General features: G+C 34.0%; 3 protein-coding genes across 6 annotated transcripts; 2 read left to right on the top strand and 1 right to left on the bottom strand.

Moving 5' to 3' along the window:
- The first annotated feature begins 1,329 nt into the window (after positions 1-1,329).
- LOC110636862 (uncharacterized) lies at positions 1,330-4,984 on the top strand. Its single transcript, XM_021786722.2, has 10 exons — positions 1,330-1,495; positions 1,760-1,817; positions 2,554-2,650; positions 2,747-2,834; positions 3,059-3,238; positions 3,318-3,500; positions 3,576-3,746; positions 3,838-3,992; positions 4,147-4,273; positions 4,696-4,984. Exons 3-10 carry the CDS (start codon positions 2,604-2,606, stop codon positions 4,705-4,707), a joined length of 963 nt encoding a protein of 320 aa, XP_021642414.1. The 5' UTR covers positions 1,330-1,495; positions 1,760-1,817; positions 2,554-2,603; the 3' UTR covers positions 4,708-4,984.
- Positions 4,985-6,268: 1,284 nt separating this feature from the next.
- On the bottom strand, positions 6,269-10,300 carry LOC110636861 (protein CLT2, chloroplastic). Of its 3 annotated transcripts, none has more exons than XM_021786719.2 (10): positions 9,854-10,300; positions 9,612-9,757; positions 8,991-9,028; positions 8,222-8,337; positions 7,688-7,787; positions 7,572-7,607; positions 7,423-7,473; positions 7,118-7,241; positions 6,611-6,736; positions 6,269-6,484 (listed from the first exon to the last, which is right to left on the bottom strand). In XM_021786719.2, the coding sequence occupies exons 1-10, from the start codon at positions 10,252-10,254 to the stop codon at positions 6,333-6,335; spliced, it is 1,290 nt and encodes a 429-aa protein (XP_021642411.2). In that variant the 5' UTR covers positions 10,255-10,300; the 3' UTR covers positions 6,269-6,332. The 3 variants fall into 3 exon arrangements, with proteins under 3 accessions (XP_021642411.2, XP_021642413.2, XP_021642412.2); XM_021786721.2 differs by having other exon boundaries at positions 9,612-9,710; positions 9,854-9,999; XM_021786720.2 differs by lacking the exons at positions 7,423-7,473; positions 7,572-7,607.
- Positions 10,301-11,599: 1,299 nt separating this feature from the next.
- Positions 11,600-13,777, top strand: LOC110636859 (uncharacterized). 2 transcript variants are annotated; one of them, XM_021786716.2, is made up of 5 exons: positions 11,600-11,755; positions 12,600-12,653; positions 12,855-12,935; positions 13,039-13,193; positions 13,492-13,777. In XM_021786716.2, the coding sequence occupies exons 1-5, from the start codon at positions 11,728-11,730 to the stop codon at positions 13,588-13,590; spliced, it is 417 nt and encodes a 138-aa protein (XP_021642408.2). In that variant the 5' UTR covers positions 11,600-11,727; the 3' UTR covers positions 13,591-13,777. The 2 variants fall into 2 exon arrangements, with proteins under 2 accessions (XP_021642408.2, XP_021642409.2); XM_021786717.2 differs by lacking the exon at positions 12,855-12,935.
- Positions 13,778-17,021: the final 3,244 nt, after the last annotated feature.

Raw genomic sequence — 17,021 nt, 5'->3', positions numbered from 1 at the left:
GATTTTGACGGATTTTTTGAAATTGTTTGGTGTTTATAGGCATTATGAGAAAAATAGCAGTTACTCCATTTGTGGAGGTAATTTTGACTGATATTTTGAAATTATTAGCATGAAATCTATTTTTTGCTTGATTTATGACATAATTATTACTCGATTTATGATATTCGGGCTCTGCTTGGTGGGATTGCTGCTCGGTATATATTTCGTTCTCCATGTTGCGTGAGAGAAAGTTTGTTCGGTCTTGTTTTGTTCGTCTTGTTCTATTCGATACTGAACATGTTAATATTGTCTCGATTATGACTTTTTTACTGTCATGTTGGATACAATTTTGATTGATTGACTTAGATTTTAGACCGTTAGTATCAATATTATATAATATATTTTTAAAATATCAAAATTTATATTATTAGCGTTAAATAAAAAAATATATATTTTATATATATTAATGATAGTTTTTTAATATAATTTCAACATTGATAAATTAAAAAGTAAATAAATAAACTTTTTTTAAATAGTTCCCTGTATATTACTCTCCCTCTCTCATATTATTAATACTATTAATTTATTTTTTTCAATATATCATTACTTTTTATATGCATCCTCTCTCTTTATATAAGTGCACACTAACATTTTCCTATATGATGAGAGATAATCGTTCCTCTAAAAATTATCTTTAAATGTTAAAATCTATGTTAATCTTGTTAATATATAAATGATCGAAAACTAGTTAGATTGAAAATTAACTTTAAATTAAGACTAAAATTAAAAAAAAAAAAGCAAATGAAATAAAAGCCAAATTAAAATTCGTGAAATAAATTTTATGAGATAAAATTACTAAGGTATATTTGACTTCACTTGGCTTCACTATATAAATCCGAGAATTCTATCCAATAATTTAATTTTTAACTATTTATGCATTGATAAATAATCCTAGTATATTCAATAACCTCTCCTAAACAACAGGGAAATATACTAACTAAAATTCAAAATATATTTTCTAATAGCAGAGAAATTTTAATTAGTTCTTTAAGTTCAGTAATCATTTAAAAAAAAAAACTCCACAATCGTTTCACAATAGATCAACTATATATGTTAAATTATAATATAATATTTGCTAATAATATTTATTTAATTAAAAATACCTTAAAATTTAATTTTTTAAAAAATTAAAATAAATTAAACCATATTAATGTAAAAAGGGGGATTTAGAAACTTTTTATATCGTAAACCTAAAGCTACGTCGTTTGAGATTTGAGAAGGTTTTTATCATTAAAATAGCATTTTGTATATATTTTACCTCAAAAACTACGTCGTTTGAGATGCCCTCCGCACTTGGCATTCACAAATTACCAAAGCCCGTGTCCTGTTCGAGTTTCTCTGAACCAACAAGCCCTCAATCTGGTCGGCACACCAACAGGTGCTCTCTTACGCCGCCCAACGCACATGAACTTGTTCAAACGTTTCTTCTCTGAGACGTACTGTATCTTCTTCTGAGGTAGGTTACTCTCTTAATGCATTTCTCTATTCTCTTTACTAAAACCTCTATCTCTTCGCCCCCTCCTCTGTGGTATTTGATCATTTGCACTCTGTTCGGTTACCGGGAAAGTTTAAGAAATGCTGGATCTTAATGGTCGATTGCTTACTCAAATCAACATGACTCTACTGTTTGATTTAGTTAACACTTGTTTGATTATTCACTTTTTTTCAGTGGGAAACTATGAATTTATCATTAACTTTTATTTTGTGGCCTTTTTTCCAGGTCTTAAGGAGAGGAATATTTGGGACGTCTTCTCAGAGTTGCAATTTTTCTACTAAAGGTGCTGAACATTCATGCCTGCTGTTATTTTGAATGTTTATTTACAGTTATTTCCCTACGTATTACAGCATCTGCATAGTTTCATGTTTATTTAAAGTTATTTCTGATTGTTTATCTAGAGTTATATCCTGAAGATTTGGCCTAGTAAAGGCTGCTGAGAATGTCTATCTAGAGTTATTTTGAATGTTTATTTGTAGTTTGAATGTCTATAACATTGTGGTTAATGATTATATATTTTACATGTAGATTTTTTCCTGAATATTTGGCCTAGTAAATGCTTTTATTAGCTTTTATAAAGTATAATACTCTAATTCTTTTTATATAATTTAATTTTGAAGGTATTGAAGGAATTTTCATCATGCCTTCCATGTGTTTCTATGAGTTGTTTTAGATGTGTTGTATTTCTGAACTTGTTGTTTTTATAATTTGTGATTTAATTTGTTTTTTTTTGGCATGTATTGCGATAATATTTTTGTCATGTTTTATGTATTAGTTATCAGATTTGGGATGGATTCAAATATATTTTATTCAGGTTTGGGATGGGTTTGGATAACTCATATATTTTACGGGTTCGGGTTTGGGTTCCGGTTCAGATACTTTAAAATTTGCAGCTACCTTACTTGTTGCCATCCCTATAATAACTAACAAATACTGAACACTCTAAACCTTAGTTCGTATTTTGCTTCTCTTAATTTTCTTGGTGGTGAGTACCACAAGCTATTACCTCTGTTTTGCAGGCTATATAGTTGATTGAATGCAGTATTGGTGTTGGTGATTAACTAAGAAAATGATGGAGGAGACTAAGAATTTGGACCTTGATCGAAGCATAAAGAAGTGAGTTTGTACATGCGCCTTTTTTGTATTTTTCTTTGTATTTTAGTGTTAGCATTTAGGGTTTTAACCTATTGCTCTTATTTTTGTTTTGATTAGGGAGGCTCCTCAATTAGCTGCACTGCTGAAAGAAATGAAAGGAGTGTTGGATACAGTGACAAGTAAGGTGCAGGCTTTAACTGCTAAGGTGAGGAACCCTTTCTTCTAATATTTAAGTGTTGTGTAGATTCTTGCTTTTGAATGCTGCTAGTTATTTCAATTTTTTCAAGGGCTTCTCCCATTGAGAAGGGGGGGGGGGGGGGGGGGGGGGGGCGGCGGTGTTGCAAGGAAATTTTGTAAATATCTACGGTTGAATGCTTGATCATCTGAAGAGCCTTTTCAGTGAATATTCTTCTTTTTATTGTATAATAGGTGAAAGCAAATGACTTTCCAACAGCAGGCGGAATAAGCTATCTTGAGGCTAAACATTTGCTGCTCCTAAACTATTGCCAATCACTTGTATATTATTCGCTTCGCAAGGCAAAAGGCTTGTCAATTGAGAAACATCCTGTAGTTCAGAGCCTTATAGAGATTCGGTTGTTTTTGGAGAAGGTCTGGGAATCTGTCTGTCTTAATGCATGTTTATCTACCTAATAAAGGGTTGTTGTTCTAACTGAATGTTTAAAAGCAGATTCGGCCAATTGACCAAAAAATGGAATACCAAGTTCAAAAGCTCACCAGGGATATTGGGCGTGCAGCGGAGCAACTAAATCTGAAGGAAAAGGAATCAGAGGCAACTGAGAAATCGGAGGATTTGTTGAAATATCATCCAAACCCAGAAATGTTGGTCAGCAGATCTGATATGATGGCTGAGGTGAGTCTCAGTCATTATGCCAATCAATAGTTACTGGAAAAAAAAATCTGAAGCACCCATGTTTGTGTATTCTAGGATGGTAATGCTGTGTATCGACCACCAAAAATTGCTCCCACTCTCATGGAGGAGGATAAGATGTCAAAACAGGAAAGAAATGCCTTGAGAAGGGAGAAAGAGACTCAGCGACGAGCTAAGGAGGGCTATATGAAAGACTTGATAGATGATTTGGAGGGAAGACCTGAAGAGGTTAGTTGTGCACTGATCTTCAGTCTTGTTTAGCCTTGGGGACTTCATGCGCAGGTTTGATTGATTCTTTGTGATTGATGGTAAACCACAGGTTAGAGAAAATGTTGGAAATGAGAGTAGGGAATTTATTAGATATCAGCAGCAATGGGAAGAACGTGCCCAACGAGAAGAGGAGCTCTTTACACGTGCTCCTGTTACAAAGATGGAGAAGAAGAAGGAGAAGCATTTAAAGAAATCAAGAGATGGGTATGCATGGTTCAAATCAACATTATTTTATTATTTTTGGAGGTTTATTTTTTTATGTTTTGATATGTAAAATTCATTGATCCATCTGATAAAACATCGTTATTGGTGATATATGACCTTTTTTCCTTGACCATCTTTCATTTGTTTGTCCCAGATTGCTTGCTTTGACTGATGGTTTCTTTGATGAAATTAAAACCTTACCCTTGGAAGGTGATACTGGTGATCAAACAAAAAACTTCAACAATGGTAGCAGTGCAACTGGAAGACTGAAAAAACGGAAGGTATGCCATTTTGAATATTTTGAAATGTCATGTGGTTGTTTCCTTTATCTGTTAACTATCTTGGATTGAAGAACTTCTGTCCCACATTGGTATCATACCAATCTCTGCTAGGCTATTCAAAGCTTGGAATTTTAAATCTATAGCAGGATTTTAGCTTTGCATTTATTTGTTAGAATGAGGGAGGCCACATTTTCTTATGTTGGTTCCTCATTGTTTGATGTGAAGAACTTGATGCCAAAAGCCCCTACAAATAAGTGATCTTTGGATGTTATGATTCCAGTTAGAGAAACCATTAAATTTAAGATCTCCCAGGCTACATGGCTGTATACTTGCATTTTTATTTGTTGTTTGACATCATGCAAGGAGAACTAGATATACAAAATTTGTATGGACTGGGGGTTGACCTTTTTGGTTATTTGCAGAGGCGATATTAAGGACAAGAATTGAAATCCTTGGATGTGCAAGTGGATGAAACCAGAAGTTGCATTTCAGTGATATTTTCGAGCTGTTCAATAGAGGAAGTAATTCGAGGTTCAAAGGACATGACATGTACTGAACAATTATTGGGTCCTCGTATGCAATCTTTTGCCAAATCATGTAGTGGAGTATTCTCTGGAGTTCTTTGGCTGCGGGAATGCGTTTATTGCGTTATGTGTCATCTTTGAATTGAATTTATTTACATGTGTTTATAATGCTGGCCCTCTTGCGATATGATGTTCTTTGGCTTTTTTTTTTTTTTTTTTTTTTAAAAAATAATTTATTTCTCAAAGTTGCGCTATTGTTATTTGAACTTTGTTAGGAAGAGAAGGTCCGGGTTACCTGACAGAACTTTGCACAGTGGAAAATGTCTAGTAATGCTCCATTCGGTAAAGAATAACAAGCTAAACTATTATAAAACCATATTTTTTTAGAGTTGATGACTAAATAAATCTGTAGTTAATTAAACTATAAATTTTGATTGATTCTTTCGCGTGTTTGAGTGAACATCTTTCAACATTTATATCGATGCTGTCCATCCAATGTACAATTATAAACTGCAGCCATTGCCAAATGATTAAGAAAAAAGAAAGAGAAAAAGAAAGCAATAGCTCAAATTAGAAAAAATATGTTTTCTTAATTTTTACGCAAGGTTGATGAATTCTAAATGTTAATTTTTATTCACTTTCAGAAATAATTAATATTAATAATAATAATTTTTTAAAATTGAGATTATCCTTGAGCAATATATGATAGGAGTGACAATGAGTGGATAAGGGCGGGTGGAGGGCGCTCCCTTTGTTTCTACCTTATATTAGATTGGGTTTGGATCTGAAGCTATATATATATTTAAAATTATAATATCTAAATACATAAAAATAAATTATTTTTTAATGAAAAATAATAACATATTATTAAGGTAGATTATGGCAATTCAAGGTAGAAAGACCTTGTTTTTGTCTTCGTCCCATACAATATCGAGATCAGAGCAAAATTAGAATAAATTGAATGGAATTGAGAATAGATCGGTTCGAGTTCAAAAAAAATTACCATCTTTTAAATCTACCATCAAGGCCAAGGTGTTGGCTGTGATACCCTTTACCAAACATTTCATAAAGCAGCCTCGGCAGTACAGGCTTAGACTTCATGGCGATACCCCCTCACCACCAAGTCGAGCAATTTAACTACCCCTACTAAAGCAATATTCGACCAACAACCATGTTTTAAGGATTCTCCTAACACATGAAAACAGTACAAGTGGCAAAAGAAAAATGGAACCACTACTCATATAACTGTTCATTCAACACTGGCTTATGCTTCATCTTCTAGTATATTCTTGAAAACTACACTAAAAGATATAGGTAAAGTCATTAAAACAAACCAAAAACAAAATCATTTTGAAAGATCAAAAGAACTGTGAACAAGATTAATTTGCAGTATGAGATCTCATACTGTCGTACAGGAGAAACCATATTGCCAGGAGAAAAAAAAAAGACCAGTTGCTCAAGATCCCAGAAAGAATGAAATAAGATATTTATAAATGACATTAAACATAAACCTTGAAAAGAAGTTGTATTTTATGTTAATTTGAAGCCTGCTTAACAGGCCGTGCTACATTGTACAGAACAAGACCCAAGACAAGGATCGTGCTACCGAGCAGAAAAAATGGGCTCAAACTTGCACCCTCAGGAAGATATGGCAATGGAAGAGATAACACATAAATTGATATTGGCACTGCAAAGCAAACAAAAAGACCAATTAGCTAGAAGGTTACATGCAGCTCATATGAATAGGCAAACAAAAATAATCACATATTGTGTTTGTGTTGTGTTGAGTGTGCACAGGAGAGAGAGAGAGCACCTGACAACATTACAGCAAGAGAGGCAACAACTGCAGAAGAAATTTTCACCAGATTGAGCAATGATACGTTGAAAGCCATATTCATAGTTACGTAAAGCAGTGGAAGCAATGGAGCGCCATTGCAGCCTGCAACAAGCACCAAGTGATTAGTGTAACTTGAGATTGACAAACTTTGCAACGTGCCTCTTCATCAAGGAACAAGATCAAATCACCATTATGGCAAGTCGAAATACAAGATCCATAATATGAGTCAAGTCTTAGAATTATGGAGACCGGTCCCCAATCGCCGCTAATATCAACCATAGTACCACAGCAGTAAAACGGCATAACTCAAGAATTATGGAATTTTCCAGAAGACGTACTTTTTGTGTTAAAGAGGGTAAATCTCTCTTCTAATCTTTCACATAGCTTACTCATGGAATATGTATCATACACCATACATTGAAGCTTAAATTTCTGATAGGTTAAAACATCTAGCAGCAAATTTATCGAAAGATGAAAGCTTGCCTGGTATATTTCTTCCAATATTCACTAAGCAACCAGCACCACTTTTCATATATGAAGGAAGTTGAGCAAAGGGTATGCCTTTTAAGTTTGACAATAAAGGTAGGAGGAGGAGCACAAAAAGAGCCTGCAAGTCAAAGGAAATTTTTAATCAAACAATGGAAAAGATGTCTTACATTTAAAAACTGATATAGTGCAACAGCTAAATACAATGGAATGTAGATCTCTAACTAGTCCAGGTTTGTGTTCGAAATATATACTTTGGCACACCTAGCCTAAACTTTTACTGCAAGTTATGCACCAATTACCTGAAATCCGGAACCAAAAGAATTGACAACAAATATGTCAAGTGACTTTCCCTGCATGGAAGCAAGCTAAGGACTTTGAGAAATTCCAGCTATAAAAATAAGTTATTAGGCCAGCCAACTTCCGAAAGACAGTAGTTAATAAGGCATACCTTTAAGCGTTTTGCAGCATCCACAAATATAAATTCCTGTTAACAGACAAACAGGCAATTATTTATTTTGAGTATACAGCATACAATAAAGAACAATTACTACTGTTAGCAGTAACCTTTATGATAGATGCACCAGCTTGAAAAGCACTTGATATTATCATTACAGCCGGCCAGATGAACTCAAATCCAGATAGCATCTGATCAGCACTGGATCCGCTGCAAGCACCAAGCAGGAAACATGCAGAACACCGTTTTAGACTCACTTTAACCAAGTTTCAACAACATATAATTGTCTATACCTCAGACCAATAGAATGATAATATGTTAGTCTTTGTGATTTCATACTTTTAGTTTAATTTGGAGGCTAGGTCACGCCAGTAAGCCTTTATTCACTCTAGGCTCTAGATCTATTAACTTATTTACAAATTTTGTTAGTAAGCCTCAAGGAATCTTGGCCAAGGCCCAACATCCATTAGCATATGATTTACCTATATCTAAAATTCTAAAGTTGAGACAGATGAAATACCTAATGAGATTATTGTCAGCCAATGTTAGGTTTAGTATCAGTAAAGACAAACAAAATGATGAAATTGAGATGCTAAGAGCTGTAATAAGATTTAGCGTTGGTATATAAGAACTGATTGACATACCTTGCAACAGCCACCACTACACCAAAAGCTACAAGCATGCAGCCAGTTATTTGCTTAAATGAGTACCTTCTTCCCAAGAGAAGGGCAGAAAATGCTAGTTGCCAAACCAAAAATGTCTGGGAAAAAAAATGATGAAACGATGATTAAAGAACCATAGAAGCAACTTAAACAAGATGAATGCAGCCAAATACGACATGTTCCCACACAACTTTCTTCTTTCGCAAAATATAAATGCATGTGTGGATATTGTATATGCATACATATGTATATATATTTATAGAATAATGTTAACAGTTAGACTTAATATTATTGGAAATTGACAATTATAGCCACCCATGCCCAAATCACAGGTTTCTTTTTTTTATTTTCCTAGAAATTTATTCATTGTCCATTTCAACAACTGCAACACTGCCCCTGCCCCCCTTTTCCTTAAACTATGATAGTATCCCATATGATGCACAAAAGTTTCAGAAGAAATAAGACATCAGTTGAACATAAGATGCAGGCTTTGAAATGACATATGTGGCACCCACGATCTTAGCTTGGTCATAGATGCATCTTTCAACTCAAGTAAAACTTAGCTTGGTGCTAGATGCATCTTTCAACTCAAGTAAGATCAAGTTCAAGTCCCCCATCACCTTCCTTTGTATTAAAAAAAGTGCATAAATGAATAGAAAACAACTCTATCATCCAAACAGATACCAGAATCTGTGGATGAAACAGCAACAAAAAATTAGTTTTTCATACAAGGGGGAAGGTAGGGAGGCACCTGACTCAATATGGGTATAGCAGGTCCAGGAAGCATGGCTGAAAAAGACATAAGCATCAAATAAAAGTTAAATCAGCATACACAAAAAGGAAAATATTGCAACTCTTAACACTTCCCTACTCTTTTTCTACTTCGGAAAAAAAGAAAAATTGCATAAACTTTTGAGTCACATTGTCTTCAGTCACTAGACATTGAGATAACATAAAGCGTACTCAACTTAACTAAGGCTCTGTTTGTTTTGCAGAAAAATAACTTGTATACTTAAAATATTTTTCATGGAAATTGTTTTCTAAGAAAATGTTTGCTATAAAAATATTTTCCATTGTTTGGTTGCTATATTAAACTAATATTGTATAAGTGTTCATATTTTATCAAGATTGTCAAAGTCCAGAAAATTATTTCATCTTTTCAAAGTTTTCCTTTTAACTAGGACTTTGACCCTTTTTCTGAGTGCCCAAATGTTAGAAAACTTTTCCAGGAAAATATTTTCAGCAAAACAAACTGAGCCTAAGCCTTGCTCCCAAACTAACTGGGGCCAGCTACCCTTTTCTCTTTTCAGCTCTGTTTACTGCCAAACTTCAAATGATTAAACAAAACAAGAGCGTATAAATTCGAAATTACCAGCAGCAGACATTCCAGTTGCTACCCCAAGTGCTTCTAAAATCCCAATTGCCACAAACCGTGATTTTGGAAGACCGATCATCTCACCAGTCACAATTCCTGCACGGTACCGCATAAACAATATCGAAAAGTAAATCATCACGTACCTGTGTTTCACATTACTATCATTGTTAATGCTATTAAACTAGGAAATTAAACCCAAAAATTAAAAACAAAACAAAACAAAACAAAACAAAACGTACCCGAAAGTGGTAAATTGGGCTAAGAAGAAAGGATACTGTTTCATAGGGACAAGGGCGAGCTTGTAGAGCACCCGATTTGCAACGGCTAATGTTACGGTAATCGCAGAGCTAATAAGGACCAGTTTGCTGTTATTGCTAGAGGAGGTGAAGTGCAGTACTGGTGGGGTTTCATTTGACGCGCGAACGGTGAAATTGGGGGTCTTGTGTGAGTTGCGATTGATGCGAATATCACCACCCCGGGTGAGTTTAGGAGACCTCCTAGAGAGTGGGGTCTGTGATTGTGAAAGACGGAGACTGGGTTTTGTTGGGAAGGACATTGAACCATTAACGTTGTAGCTATGGAGCCGAGTTGGGTAAGGGGAGATAAGGGCATTCAACGACGTCGTTTTGTACAGTAGCATTTTATCAGAGAAGGAAGGGCAATAGAACAGCTGGTGTGGAGGGGAAGAAGAGTCGTTGAACATGTGGTGTGGTCAAATTAACATGGGTTTTCAAATTAGTGAGAATGTTTGGCTGCAGTGATTACTGTAATCCACTTACTGAATAAAACCGTCCTTAACCCTGATTCTAGGATTATTTTATTTTATAATATTTGATTTTTATTTTTTTTATATAAAATAAATTTTCTTTTTATTATCTAAGCTTATTATTAATAAAATGTATTTTAAAAAACATAATTACTATAAATTTAATTTATATAAAAATAAATTTAAATAAACTCTAGTTTTAATTAAAAAAATTAAATAAATTTATGTACTTTTAGTTGAAGGCTAAATAGCTTGTACTTTTCAAATGACTAATTTAAAAAAAATTATTTTTATAACCAAAAATATTATTTTTTATTTTTAAATAATAAAATAATAATAATAATAATTTTGATATTAAAAAACTTTTATTCATTATGTTGTTGAATTTATTTTCATTTTCTTTTAATTAAAAATATAAATAATTTTTAATATTAAAAATAAAAAAATTATTAAATAAAAACTTATTTGATCTTAATTTAAAACTTAATTTTAAATTTATTTAAATCTCTATTGAAAATAAAAAAGTTTTTTTAGTTTTTTTCTTCGATTTTAATCCTTTAGTGAGATAAAGTGAGGGATAAAATAATTCTTGTAGATTTAAAAGAAAAGACTAATATTTAGGAATTTATTATTATTTATAAATTATTCTCTTCATTATATAAAGATGGATTTTTTTTTTTTAAAAATTATACATCATCTTTGTTTTTAAAATAATAATTTAGTTATTAATATATTATTATTTAATATGTATTAAAAATATAAAGACTATTAATTTTAAGGATAATTTAATAATATAAATTATTTTATTTAAAAAATAATAATATTAATAAGATTAAAGGTTTATTATTATCCTAAAAATTTAATATAACAATTTAAATATAATAAATCGGATGAAATTAAATAGATAATAATTTATTGAGTTGTTTATACCCAGTATCAACATATATTGTTAAAAAATTAAATAAAATTTATTACTTTAATTATATATTTTTAATTTATATAAAAATAAAAATAAATTTATATTTATGGGAGGAATAGAGTACTCAAAATATATAAAAATTGAAAATTCTAATAAAAAAAATAAGGAAAAATCTGGAAGCATGTGCTTGGACACGTCACACGCCAAGCCCGCGCGAAGCATTGGCTGTGATCCAATCCTTCTCAAGCGGGGCGTATTCCCCAAGCAAAATGTAGCCCCACAGCACTCTATAAATACCTATTAACAAACGCTTTTCCTTAGCTTGTCATTTTATGCAAAGCGTAGCTTGTCATTTTATGCAAAGCCTTAAATATTTAATCTTTCTCTGTTTCTTTGCTCGTTCTTCTTTTCCTGTGTGATTCATAACGATGGCTCGCCGAAGTCGGAGCTCCGGAGGTACGCATTTGATACAAATATCTCCCGGAATTACTTTATTCTCATTTCAAGTGCTTCTTTGTTGTTTATTTTTTAGTTTTTTTGGTTTTTGATTAGGTGATATGGTTCCGTTCATTTTCCGTTCAAACATGATCGAGTTTTTCTTCTTGTGTTATATCAGATATTGGATCTAAAGTTTGGTTGATGATTTTCTTTGGAACAGAAATTTTGTTCTAGGTTTTTGTACGGAAACACAACAATTTAGATTGAAGTATCACTGATGTTTCATTTGATAAATAGTCCGTGAATAATTGTAAATATCATTGTGTACGATTGTCGATTTATTTGTATGATGATATGTTGTTGGTTTTCCCGTAGTTTTTTTTTTTGTTTAATAAAAAATTTGAAGGGTTCATGAGCCGTCTGATTTTGAACTTATAGTGAGTAGGAAATGGACGACATTTGAGTTTTCATCTTTAGTGAAACGAATTGTATGGCGTTTATTTAGTAATCAGTTTAGGGGATGTCTCAGGAACCACGATCTGTGTGTGGGATATTCTTTTGCCAAACTCTTCCAATAATGAATCACACTGTATTTGAAATTGCTTATCAGCTGCCAGTGTTTTTGAAATGGTGAATTTTGAGAATGCTACTGAGATTTTGAGGCGTCTATATATCAGAAGAAATTGTTGTTAGACCTCAAAAAAGTTAGTTTTCTTTACAGAAGAAAAAAATTTTGTGTGTGCTCCCATCAAATATTTGTTATTTAATTTTATTTGTTTATTTATTTTTTATGTTGGGTTTTTCTCCCTTGGTTTAATAATTTTTATCACGTTGTGTTGCTTAACAATATTAACTTTTGCAGGAAGTTCAGGTTCTCGTCCTACTACTGCCCGTCGACCCAACCCTCCCCAGCCCGGTGAATGTCATGCATGATACATGATTGTCATGTATATGTAATGAAAATGTCGTGAAGGAAATTTATGTGGGAATAAAATTAAAATGGCTTGATTTACTATTTATGATACTGATTGTGGTATTTTAAGTGGTGGTAGTCAATTATTTCTTACCTGTATCTTTCATGTTGATGGCTATGGCTAAATGGGGTTGTTTACTGTAGCTGCTCCAGCTCCACCACCGGCTCCTGTACATGGTGCTAATGGATCCATGATGGGAGGTTTTGGTGCTGCTGTTGTTGATGGTGGGTTGATTTCTTCGTCCGTTTATGTCAGATGAACTTGTAAACCATTATCTTTGTTAAGGCAATTTACTAAAGTTTGTTTGGCACTTTGGTTAACAATCAGGCTTGGCTTTCGGTACTGGGGGTGCCGTGGCTCACAGGGCTGTGGATGCTGTCCTGGGCCCACGAGTTGTCCATCATGAAACTGCAGCTACTCCAGTGCAGAACACAAACAATTATGGTGATGTGTGTGGTGGCCAATCCAAGGCCTTACAAGATGTATGTTTCAATCCTTTTTAAGTTATATTTGCACACTTTTGTAGTAATTTCCTTTGTTATTTTTCCTTAAGTTATACTGGTTCTTCATAGCCCTCTTCCATCTCTGCTTCTGGTTAGATATTGCAGGCATCCTAATTGTTAATGTTTTGGTTTAATCCAGCTATCAGGTTCTAATGGTAGAGGATGTTGATTCTTGCATATGATGATGATGATACTAATGGCTAGACTATACATCGACTTTTTAATGTTCATGTTGCAGTTCTTGAACATACTCATTTCTGCTTCTTTTAATTTGCAGTGCTTGAACAACTATGGAAGTGACATCAGCAAGTGCCAGTTCTACATGGATATGTTGCAAGCATGCCGCAGGAGCTATGGGGCTGCATTGGGTGCTTGAAGTTGATTGTGATGAAATCCTTTTATCCATCTTGTAGTTAGTGTTTGATAGGTGATGTTTTGTCTTAATCTTGTGATCTGACGGAAAGGGTTTTTTTAGCTGGTTCAACTCACCACTCTTATGCATGTTCTGAAGAATATAAACTAAACCTGGAAAGCTGATTAGCAGTATTTGATGTTCCAATTCTTTATTTTGCTTATGGTGGATGATATTTTACTTTCCAATGCCCAGTTATGATCTTTTGATCTTTCTTTGCAATCATCTATGAATCAAGGACCATAACACGATTCATTAAATGGTTGATATAACTGACCAAGTTCACCTTTTACTAGCTTATGTTAGCATTACAATCATTTTAAAATTATAAGATGGGAATGAAGAGAAGGATCTCTTTTTTTTTTTTTTTTTTTAAATTGCAATCTCGGTTGAAACTTGAGAGTAGGTCTTCTTTTCTAGTTAGAGATTACCATAAAAATCAACTTCACTTTTTTCACAATAGACGGGGCCTTCGATTCAGCATGAATTGATTTATAACCTAAATGCAATATTTTCTTCTTATTCTTAAAGTATGGGTCATTTGTAATTATTAATGAAGATTAAGATATAACGCTTATGAGTTATGACAGTACACTGGCACAGATCTTCTCCCTCTTCTATCCCTTGTGAGTTGGGAACAAGAACATCCCATATAATTTAGGTTGAATGCAACTTGTTATATGTGATACAAGATAGTCAATCTTGAATAAACGACGTACTATCAAATCCTATACAAATAAGTTTATCAAGTGCTAATAACAAAATTAAATTCAGGCTAAGCGGCCGTACCCAGTTACCCACCCCTACCTATGATTCCCCAATCGGAAAGGGAGAATCTGATACTGGAGAGAACGAACAGGGCAATATGCAGGGCTTGGCAATAGAGAATGAGAACTACGCTTTGGAGTTGGGGAGCTATGCGCTGCAGCCTGGAGTCCTAGAGCTGGGGTGGTGTTTATACTTTGGACAAATCCATCCCTTGACAGAAGATAATGAACGAGAATAAAACTCAACAGATCCTTTGGAAGCCAAGGGAAAATTATGTTTTTTCTTTTCTTTTTTTTTTTTTTTTAATTTCTCACTTCATAATATGATACGATGTCACTAGTGAGAGTGAAAGAAGCTGAAGTCGATTAGTGGAACTTTGCATTCATTCAACATGTGCAAGACGTTCGCTGGGAATAGCTGTTGTGTCTTGTGTATCAAGTGATTGGGTGGGTTGGTTAGGAGCATTGTAACAGTAGCGTCATTCTAGGGAAATTAGCTATATTAGCAGTGTTCTCAATATTAAGAAGTTGTTTTGTAATTCTTATTTCTTTCTCTTTCTTCTTCTTGAATTCTCCCTAATCTCTCCCTTTTCTCTGACTTTCTCCCATTTCTGTTTTTGGCTCTATCAAGTGGTATCGTTCCTTGGCCATGGTAGTGGAAACCCGCTCACAACAGTGGAGAAAGGAGATAGTTTCCATGATTTTGGAATCTGAGCATCATCAAGAAGCTCGATTGCAAAACATGGTTACTAAAATAAAAAAATTGATTGAGGGTTTGGGGCTTCTGAGTATAGAAGCAGTGGAAAAGAAAAGTAGAGGTGAGACAGTTCGAGAGGAAGAACCCAGTTCATGGGGAAATACTGCAAGATTATAATTTCCTAGGTTTAGTGGTGAAGGACCGGAAGGTTGGTTACTTAAGAGTAGAGTATTTCTTTGAGATAGGAAGGGTAGCACCTGAGAGTTGGGTGAAGATAGCCGCCTTGCATTTGGAAGGCAAAGCGATTCAGCGGCATCAAAGTTTTGAGAGGGTGAATGGAAATAAAGTGTATGAACAGTGGGATGAGTATGTGAATGCTCTGGATGCCAGGTTTGGAAGTCATGCTTTTGATGATCCCATACTACAATTGAAGGACGTTATTGATGAAGAGGAATTAGATGTAATAGTGGAAGCTGAGGTTGTTGCTGAAACTGAAATGCAAGAGGGTCTTAAAATTGAGATGTAAGAGAGTCAGCCGTTTTTGAATGCCATTTGGGGCATTGGCAATAACCGAACTGTGATGTTGAGAGGTACTCATGGAAAGAGAACATCACATGCTCTTATTGATACAGGTAGCATTCCTAACTTTTTTTGAGTGAGAGATCGATTGATAAGTTGTAACGTACAGGAGCAAAGGTGACGAGCATTTGGATTGAAGTGGCAAATGGCCAGGAATTAAGATGTGATTCCTTATGCAAAGGGTTTCAGTGGATTATGCAGAAGTCTTTTCAAGCAGATGTTTATATGTTGCCATTGGGAAGTTATGATCTTATTTTAGGGAAGGACGATATTAAGTGGAATTTTGCTAATTTGACGATGAGTTTTACATTGTAGGGTATTCATCACATATTGCAAGTTGTGATATTTTTTGAAGAAATAAAATGTACAAGAGGGTGCTGGAATTTCAGGGGTAGTGTCTTTTAGCTGAGGTCTTGTAATCACATAATGCTCAAAGAGAATTGAGTATGAAATTGGGAGAAGACAGAGGAAGAAAATATACGTCCTGTCAACAACACAGAGTTCCTTAAGGACAAGGAACCTTTCAAGGGGAAGGTATTGATACGATGTCAATTAATGGAATTGTGCATTTCATTCAGCATGTGCAAGACGTGCGCAGAGAATGGCTATTGTGTCAAGTGGTTGGGTTGGTTAGGAGTATTGTAACAACAATGTCAATATTAGCTGTGTTCTCGGTATTGAGAAGTTGTTCTCTAATTCTTGATTCTGATGAATAAGATTTATTTCTCCTCCTCCTCCTTGAATTCTTTCTAATGTTTCCTTTTCCTCTGGATTTCTCTCATTTCTATTTTCGATTCTATTATAATTCGCATTCACATTACACACTTGAAATCATTACGTTCACACCAGTAATACAACATACATAAAGAAAAGATCATACAATGGCAAATCTCCTTCCCTTGAGTAAAAATTAATTTATTTTCTCTACATGCAATAAGAGCTTGCCAGGTAGGCCACCTCCGCCCCTCACTCAGTCGTTGTGTGAAACGATTGTGGCTGGCGTATAACGCGGGTTTTAGGCGTTGACATATGCCGATGAGGATCAAAGCAGCAGTCTATGAATTTTTAATCCTTAGGACTTGTTCAATATGGAATTTATATTTATTATATAGAATTAGAAAAAAAAAAGTTATTTCACCAAACTTGGTAAAATTTACAAAGTGGACCTTAAATTAATCCAAAAAAGTAAATTCCATATTCATTTAATCCAAACCCTACGTTAATTTGATGGGAGTTATTGCTCGTTATGCTGACGTTAATCTCCTGAACCAGCAAGTAGGGCAGACCACACACACAAAAATTTGGCCCCAAAAGTGTTAAATTGGAAAGAAAAAACAGCAAAGATTGGCAAA

This window comes from Hevea brasiliensis, chromosome 12 (assembly GCF_030052815.1).
Source record: "Hevea brasiliensis isolate MT/VB/25A 57/8 chromosome 12, ASM3005281v1, whole genome shotgun sequence".
NCBI classification, from domain to species: Eukaryota; Viridiplantae; Streptophyta; class Magnoliopsida; order Malpighiales; family Euphorbiaceae; genus Hevea; species Hevea brasiliensis.
The sequence above is the reverse complement of the archived record's forward strand: the minus strand, read 5'-3'. Positions and strand labels throughout refer to the sequence as shown.